The sequence below is a fragment of the Clarias gariepinus genome, chromosome 6 (genome assembly GCF_024256425.1).
Source record: "Clarias gariepinus isolate MV-2021 ecotype Netherlands chromosome 6, CGAR_prim_01v2, whole genome shotgun sequence".
Classification (NCBI taxonomy): domain Eukaryota; kingdom Metazoa; phylum Chordata; class Actinopteri; order Siluriformes; family Clariidae; genus Clarias; species Clarias gariepinus.
The window spans coordinates 39,635,660-39,645,000 of record NC_071105.1 but is presented as its reverse complement, the minus strand read 5'-3'; the positions used below and the strand labels follow the sequence as shown (position 1 = coordinate 39,645,000).

Sequence of the window (9,341 nt, the reverse complement as noted above, 5' to 3'; positions counted from 1 at the left end):
CCCTCCTTCTTTCTATTTCTTTGTTCTTTTTGTAATAAATTTTCTCTCTACTCTTTTTTTTCTACTTCTTTCTTTCTTTCTTTTTTCCCTTTCTTACTTTCTTCTACTGAAACATGTCACACCTTTTTTCTCTTTCAGGTTGCTCTTTCTTCTTTTTCATTTATACTTCTTTTGTTTTCTGTCCTCCTCTTTCCTTTCCCTCCTTCTTTCCTTCTTTTGTATCCTTTTTTCATTCTCCTAAAACGTGCCATTGACTTTCTTCCTTCACTCTTTTTTTAAAATCCTACATTCTTGCTCGTTCTCTCTCTCTCTCTCTCTTTTCATGTAAACACACCATGCTTATTGGGGAGCTAGCGCTTAGCGTTCAGGGTTATGAGCATGTTAGCTAATGTTTGGGAGCGTGTGTGTGTGTGTGTGTGTGTGTGTGTGTGTGTAGATCAGGAGGTAGAGAGAGTTACAGTAGTAACAGCGTGATGTGGTGGGACGGACACCGACCCGGTCTCGCTCGGCCTGAAGCTCTCCAAACTGGGTCTGGAAGGCGGAGCTTTTCTGCTGATACATCTCACAGTCCAGAGTCAGCTTCTGCACCTGCAGGGCCAGACAGTCCTTCTCCTCTAACAGCTAGAGACAGAGTGTAAGAGAGTGTGTGTGTGTGTGTGTGAGAGAGAGAGAGAGAGAGAGAGAGAGAGAGAGGGAGTAGAACAGGTTATTAACGTGACCCTGTGATGTCATGAGCCTTATATTCAGACAGGATTAAATCCCATGAGGAACTAAAGGAACTGAACTGAGGTTTCTGAACAAAACCAGCTAGTTAGCGCCACCTAGCACTGTATCTGCTCAGCGTTACACAATAAGTAGGTAGATAACAGACGCCCGAGCACCTCGCGTCTCCCCCTTGTTAGCGTCTCGTTCTCGTCTTGAAGTCTCCGCAGCTCCTCCGCGAGTTCAGTGCGACAATCCCGCGATTCCTCCAAATCCTGGGCCAGGATGTCCTGACACGCCTGACACACACACACACACACACACACACACACACACACACACATTGATTGTCGTGTCTCTTGTTGAATGTTTTAAATGGATATCTGTCTGTGTGTGTGTGTGTGTGTGTGTGTGTGTGTGTGTGTGTGTGTGTGTGTGTCTGACCGGTGTTATGTTCTCAGCGTGCTGCAGTTGTCTGCGCAGTGTGATGATCTCGTCACGTAGCTGCTGCGCGTCACTGGCGGACGCTCTCCTCACTGAGCGGTGTCGCTGAAAGTCTGTCTCCACCTGAGCCTTTCTCAGCTCACACTGCAGCTGATACACCTGAGAGACAGACAGGGAGACAGACAGACAAGAAAAAAGACAGACAGGGAGACAGAAAGAAACAGAGAGACAGAAAATAAGACAAGAAGAGGGACAGACACACAGGGAGAGAGACAGAGAGTGAGACAGGAAAAAAGACAGATGGAGACAGTGTTAAAGTTTTTTAAAGAGTATAGCGTCCAGTGTATAAGCAATGCACACACACACACACACACACACACACACACACACACACACACACACACCTGTAGGTTAAGATCCCTGCAGCGGATGTTGACTTCTGATTTCTCCTCCACTGCTGCGGCGTAGCGTACGTACAGATCACACTTTTCATCCTTCAGCTTCAACAGGTCTCTGTACATATCTACACACACACACACACACACACACACACACATGATTTCTTCATGCTTTAAAGTGTCCCTGCAAGATACCTGCAAGTGTATATGTGTGTGTGTGTGTGTGTGTGTGTGTGTGTGTGTGTGTTACCTGCGTGGGACTTGCGCAGGCGTGTGTGTTCAGTCTGCAGTGTTTTTTGCTCCTCCAGCTGCTGTGTGACGCGCGACAGCTCCGTCTGCAGGCTGGAACACTGCGCGCGCAGCTGCACCGCCTCCTCGCGCTCCGTCTGCAGCTCCTTCTGCATCCCTGTGACCGCGCGCACCAAGTACTCCGTCAGCTCCGAGTACTTTATCAACCCTGCTCACACACACACACACACACACACACACACACACACAAAACAATTTTAGAATAATTATCATTTCATTTTATTGTTTTTTTTTTACAATTTTTCCCCATTTTTTTACGATTTATTTTATTTTTATTCTATTTCATATCATTCGCTCTCCACCTCGAAGTAAAAATAAAGAAAAAAGATTTAAAAAGAATAAAAATCCCAAATCAATAATCATGGTGTGATGGAGAGTATAAAATATAAAAATATGTCCTAAATAAGAACAGGATTCTTTTTTAAATAGAATTATATTGAATATTTAAAACATAGTTATGAAATTAATTTGGCACGTTATAAATTGAAAGCTGAGGGAAATGAGAGAGTGAGAGAGGAGGACAAAAAATATAAAATTGTAAAATTTCGTGTGTTTTTTATTTGGATTGTTATTTTTATAACATCACATTGTAACATCTTTAATTAATTATATTTTTACTAAAGCAGGCATCTTTGCTTTTGTTTTTGTTTTTTTGCTTTGTTTATAATTTATTACAAAAATTAGATTTTTTTATCACTCTCATCTGTTTGATCTCACTTTATCACTGCATTAAAAAATGCTTAATTATTTTTATAATTATCTATTTTATATCTATTATATATGCTGTTAATATTAAAGACAATTCCAGAGACAATTTTAATTTTTCCCGCTCCTATATCTCCATCTCCAGTTTCACTCATTTATTACTTTCATCATTTTTCCACTTCTGGCACAAAAGTCTAATGTTCTGTATTACCAAGACATATTATTATTATTATGGTTATGAATATGATGATGATGATGATGATGAAGAGCATTACCGCTGAAGCGGCTGGGCTCGGTGCTGGGTTTGCAGCCGGTGACCTTAGTGTAGAGGGCGGGGTAGTGGATCATCAGACCCTCCAGCAGAGCCATGGCTCCGTTACGCCCCTGAATACGCAGCAGGTCCAGCATGTGGCCTACACACACACACACACACAAAGCACCAAGATTAAGGAATCTGGAACAACACACACTAACATTACTGTTCTAGTAGACGACTCAGAGCTCAGAGTAATTCCTTTTGATTAAAAAATATTCCAGACTTTTTTATTCACTTCATTGGTGATTTATTAGTGATGCATTAAAATTTTCACCAGCTTATATCCACTGCTAAATAAAATGCTTTATCATATTTCAGACAACACAGACACACCCACACATGGCACTGAGGCTACGGTCACATTACAACCCACGTTGCACAATTCAGACTTTTTGCTCAGATCAGATTTACGCGTCATTACGGTTTACATTCATAATTACACGTGACTTTTATCCGTCTCTAACGTGCACACGAGCTGCTTTACACCAAAACAGTCTGTTCCTGGTTAGCCTGTTAGCCTGTTATGCGTAGTCCAGGTTTAGCCTGTTATGCGTAGTCCGTGTCTGGTCTGTAGTGTTTAGTTCCTGTTCAGCGTGGTTAGCCTCTGTTGTCCCTTATACCCCGTATTCCTGTTCCGTGAGCTTCCGTCTGTAAATGTCTATTTATGTTAAGTGTTTACTATTAAGAGTATTCACCAACGATCACCTCTGCATACATGTCTTCCTCAAAACCCACACGTAGCACCCGTTACAGCGGGTTATATTAGTGTCAGTTGGCTGTATTTGTTTGAGGAGAAAAGCCGGACGCATCACTTTTATGAAATCCCAGTGCTGCTGGTCGCTAACTGATAACATTTGCGACTGTTACAAAGCTCTGACACTGGAGACTCCTTACACTTATGTTACACAAACATGTTTCTTTTTTTTCATTACATCGCTACTGATTTTTTTAAACCAATTTATGATCGGTCGAGCATGTGCTGTATGAGATGTTACCATGGAAACCATAACATATTAGATCAGAAGGTGTGCATTAATATAAATAACAGTGTTATAGGAAATGAATCAGCCTCAAACAGACCGAACAGAATCCAGATATGTGATTCATAACTCAGGGAAGTTTCAGGGACGCTACAAAAACACTGAAGAATGTGAGAAGAGCAGGATCAGATGACATGTTACTACAGCGCAGTGCCGTGATTATACTCCAAACTCCGAGAGGAACGCGATGACCTTCAGCCACGGCTCGTCTGACGCGGCGCACTGTCGACAGAATCAGGTTTCACTCCGTGTCATGTTTCATTCTGACACAGAGTTCATTCTTTACACTCGAACCCCCTGATTGTTGTCTTTCAGTGAAGCGTCATTGTGTCAAAACCTGACACTTCCACTCCACACCACTAGGGATCGCCATCACCAGAGCACTACGCCACTCCCAGGTCACGTAAACTCTCACCTAAAGCCTTTTACCTAAAGATTTTTCCCTCCGAGCGACACAATGGTAATGCATTGGTCTTTGAAAAGAGATCAGGAGTTGGACTCCTCGTCTCAGGAGCGAGAGCTCACGTCAGCTCACATCAGCTCATGCAGGTCAGAAGTGGATGGTTTTTGGGTGGATAGCGCTTTTCTCTTACAGCACCTTTTAGTGCTCTCAGTGCTTTTAAATGCTTCGACACTGACTCAGGGCTCGATAAACAGGATTTAAAAGGATATGAATCAGTGTTTAGGGCGTGGCAATAAAATGAATAACAATCAGCAAACAAACATCCTGGGCCAGTGTGAGTTTTAATTATTTCTATAGAATTTTTCACATTACTAATAAGAAATGAAAAGTATTGACTAAAAGCACCTTTAGCTGTGAGGGTCTACAATTAACATATTATTAATCTATTATTACTGTTATTAGTGTTTACATTAATGGTTAATGGAAAGATGTTTATAAACAAACAAACAAACAAACAAAGACACACCCATTCAAACAGGAAATAAATGCAGAATAACTGTTTTAAAAATTAAAAATAATACATTATTTATGTATTTTTCATTTGTATTAATACAATAACGTTCATATTGTATTTGTTGTTTAATTGTGTGGTGCAGCTAAAACTTGTGTTCAAGAAACCGACTACACCCCTTGTCTTACCTGCGCATTTTAGAAAAAATAGACTGTACATTTCTTTGTTGAATTGTTGTTGTTTTTCGAATGAAAGACCTGTGTTTACATTTTTATTAAATGTTAGAATCAGTGGCGTGCACTGTGACAGATGTTGTGCATTTGTTTTTAGTTATGATGGCAATTATTATTATTATTATTGTTATTATTATTATTACTAGACAATTGTGTGTAGTTATCTGTGTGTGTAGTTATTATCTTAGAAGGAAATGAAATCAATGAGAAAATGTAATTTAAAGGAACTATTTGTTCATATAATTACTGCAGTAACACAAACATCACTCACTCACCAGCTCATTATCTATCCCACTTTATAGGGTGCCAATCCATCACAGGGCACAGTCACACACTACGGGCATTTTGGGAACGCCAATTAGACTAACCTGCATGTTTTTGGACTGTGGGAGGAAAGCGGAGAACCTGGAGGAAACCCACCAAGCACGAGGATCCAGGGTTGATGATGTGATCACTGACGTTTCATTTTATGACTGCTATTAACCTTTCTTTCTTTCGGCTGCTCCTCTCAAGGGGTCTCCACAGCGGACCATCTGATCCATTAATAGATCTTTTGGCAACATCGGATGCCGTTCCTGACACAAAACTCCCATTTTGTCTGGGATTGGGACCGCCGCTGCATGCAGTCCCTGGGTATTATGGGGTGTGGCAACCCACCGACAGTGGGGCTTGAACCAAGATCCTTAGAGTCCTAAACCAATAACTTAGAGGCTTAGCCGACTGAGCCACCATTTATTATTATTATTATTATTATTATTAACATTATTATTATTATTATTATTATTATATAATTGATATCCCGGCAGTAGATTCTTTAGCTACACACACATTCACTTGTCCTATCTCTCTTACACACATACAGACATACTGGTCCTTATACACACACACTTATGCACGCACACACACACACATTCACTTGTCCTATCTCTCTTACACACATACAGACATACTGGTCCTCATACACACACACTTATGCACGTGCGCGCACGCACGCACACACACACACACACACACTCACTGGTCCTCAGGCTGTAGTTGGTGAACTTCATGCACGTGAGGATCTCGTCCTCGTCCAGGTCGTTGAGCACGCGCGCCTGCCGCAGGTAGGGGATGAGCACGCCGGGCCGCACGCCCAGGCAGATCGCGAGCCTGTTATCGTTAATCCGATCCCACAGATCCTCCTCACCCATCTCCTTAAAGTCCGGCGGCTCGTGCGCCATGTCCGACATGCTGACACACACACACACGCGCACACACACAGAGAGGTTAGAGCCCGCGCACAGACCCGCGCCACCCGCGAGCGCAAAACAAATTAAACGAGGAACTTCTAAAACCTTCAAAGAGCGCCGGTGAGACTCCGCCCCCTGGGCCACGCCCAGCAAGCGCGCATTCCTCATTTTTCAGATGTTTCCACACAAACACACACACACACACACACACACACACACTTTCTGTTTGTTTTGAGAATGACGCAAATATTAATTTTCACAAAGTTCTGCTGCTGCTTCAGTGTTTTTAGATCCGTGTGTCAGATGTTACTCTGGTGTACTGAAGTATAATTACAAACAATTTAATAGGGGTCAGAGGCTTTTATTAATAATTACATTCAGTTTTTTTCAACTCTCCCCTGGCATGCTGCCAGTCAACTACTGGGTTACGTCATCAATGCCACATCTGGAGAACTGAACACAATTTGGGATTTTAGAAAGTCTGGGGATGAAGGTCTGGGGAAGACCAGTGTGTGTGTGTGTGTGTGTGTGTGTGTAAGTGTGCGCATGACAGATAGCTGGAGAATGTAACAACTATGTAACACCAATTAAGACAAATTATCTAATAATAACCAATTATCTAATAATTTTTGAATGAAACATCTGTGTTGATATTTTAATTAAATGTTAGAATCAGTGGTGTGCACTGTGACAGATGTGCATTTGTGTTTAGTTATGATGACAATTATTATTATTATTATTATTATTATTATTACTAGATAATTGTGTGTAGTTATCTGTGTGTGTAGTTATAACCTTAGAACAAAATGAAATCAATGAGAAAATGTAATTTAAAGGAACTATTTGTTTATATAATTACTGCAGTAACACAAACATCACTCACTCACCAGCTCATCATCTATCCCACTTTATAGGGTGCCAATCCATCACAGGGCACAGTCACACACTACGGGCAATTTGGGAACGCCAATTAGACTAACCTGCATGTTTTCATGGGAATTAATAATTCCCCAGACATCAATCCCAGTGAGAACTTGGCCACTTTGACCTACAATGGAAGGACAGAGTACAGGGTGAGTATGATGAACTAGGCAATATTTAACGACTATCCAACCTGTAGTATCACTGGAGTCATGATAAAATAAACACACGATAGTAAATAGGATGTCATATTTCCTGCATTGATACCAGCATCGGCCCGCAAGAGCCAGTACATGCAACGTAAACAAAGATGGCCGACCGCTTGACTGTTCAGGGTCGGGCTACGATCGCACAGTAAAGTGTGGAATTTCATTGTTCTTGTGCAGTGATGGTGGCGTGCAGTGAAAAGGAGAAACGCAACACTACGTCCGGAGACAATAAAAACTCATGCAAAGCCGATGACCTCAGGCTCGGTGAACGGTGCAAGAAGAAGTTATTGCGTTGAAAAGTCAAGATTGGTTTTTATGTAATAAAGTATTATAATTAATTAGTATAAAATTAGTTTTTTGTATTAGAAATATGGATTATTACTAATTTTTAATGTGTAATTACTTCTGACCCTGTAGAAAGATTTCACTACAAAGGAGGAAAGAATTCAAGATTTAAGATTCAAAGAACTTTATTAATCCCAGAAGAAAACTGCTTAAATTGCACTAGATAGTATAATTTAACCTAGTCAAGATAGAATTTCCAATAAAAATTTGAGTTGGAATATACAAATTTACAAAATGGTATACCAATTAGTTTATGAAAATGCACACAGAAATATATAACAGATATAAATTACACAGGATTTACAGAATGTGCAAAATGTAGTTGTTAAAGCAGGAATGCAAATCTCTCTCTCTCTCTCTCTCAAACACACACACACTTTTGAATGCTTCATTAATGAACCTATCTAAAGCAAACCAGCCAGGTCCAAAGTCTTACAGGTAAGAGGAAGTGAGAGATGTCGCTATACTATTTGGAAGGGAGTGCACAGGAGGAGAGTTTACTGGAAGCCACGCAAGCACGAGCTATCTCTTGCGCGCACACACACACACACACACACACACTTGACCCACATATGCTCAACCCAAGCCAACTTAATGGCAGCTTCATTAGGCGTAGCTTCATTTAGGAATTCAGGTTAATTAACGCTGACACACCTGAGTACGGCTTCGTTCCTGCAGCGTGTACGTCTGTGCTGCACTGTTTATATACAAGAACATAGATACAGTAGGTAGATCATCTAACATCTGAGCCATAAACTTTATCTGAATTTAAATAAAGACAATAAAGTACGAGTCAAAAATTATAAAACACCATTACCACAGTGTGAAAGTCCTGCTTATGATGGAAGTTGTGAATTTTACAGTAGAACTTAAAGCACCATTAAAGCTCTGCTATTGGTTTAACTCTAACTTTAATTATTTGTTTTAGTAGAATGCAAATTGACCAACTGGTTTTATATTCAGTCAGAAGTGCAGCGCTGTTTAAAGATGTTGTTATACTGAGTGTTACACTATGTTACACTCGGTATCATTTTAATTAATAGGGAACCTCGCCCGGATTGCTTACATTATTTGGCAAAAAATTAAGTCACAGATGTTGGTACCCGTGTGAGATTAAAGTGTTTGAAAGTTCCTCCTCCTTTAATACATTACTGTACGTGCGCCGCATAACCTGTGTGTCTGTACGTTTTCTGTTTCCGCCTGCAGGTTCAGGATTTCCCTTTTCTTACTTTGGCGTTCCATGAATGTATGTTTGTGTGTGTGTATGTGTATATATATATGTGTGTGTGTATGTGTGTGTGTGAAACATTTCCCACCTGTAAATTCTCTTTGAATCAGCCCCATCACACACACACACACACACACACACACATATACACACACAGGGGCAGGTGGTGCAATCTCACGTCACGGACGACGTGTAAACCCACTCGCACTGCTCTGAGTCAAAGGTTTATTTGTTGAAGACGGAAATACAAATGAGTGAATGAGTAAAATAGAGTTTTATGCCTGAATGAAACCTCACTCAGTGCACAATTCACCCCTTCTCGCATGACTGCATGGAGGTGCAAGGGAC

The 9,341-nt window shown here is 40.9% G+C and overlaps 1 protein-coding gene across 2 annotated transcripts in view; it reads right to left on the bottom strand.

The window, feature by feature from the left end:
* card14 (caspase recruitment domain family, member 14) overlaps positions 1-6,346 on the bottom strand; it is a 15,898-nt gene extending 9,552 nt beyond the window's left edge. For both annotated transcript variants that reach the window (XM_053497779.1, XM_053497780.1), the window contains exons 1-7: positions 6,080-6,346; positions 2,834-2,971; positions 1,795-2,001; positions 1,551-1,669; positions 1,147-1,305; positions 882-1,001; positions 496-621 (exon numbers count right to left, since the gene is read on the bottom strand). In XM_053497779.1, coding sequence (XP_053353754.1) covers positions 496-621; positions 882-1,001; positions 1,147-1,305; positions 1,551-1,669; positions 1,795-2,001; positions 2,834-2,971; positions 6,080-6,290 — 1,080 coding nt within the window. In that variant the 5' untranslated portion in view covers positions 6,291-6,346. The remainder of the gene's footprint in view (positions 1-495; positions 622-881; positions 1,002-1,146; positions 1,306-1,550; positions 1,670-1,794; positions 2,002-2,833; positions 2,972-6,079) is intronic.
* Between the last annotated feature and the right edge of the window lie 2,995 nt (positions 6,347-9,341).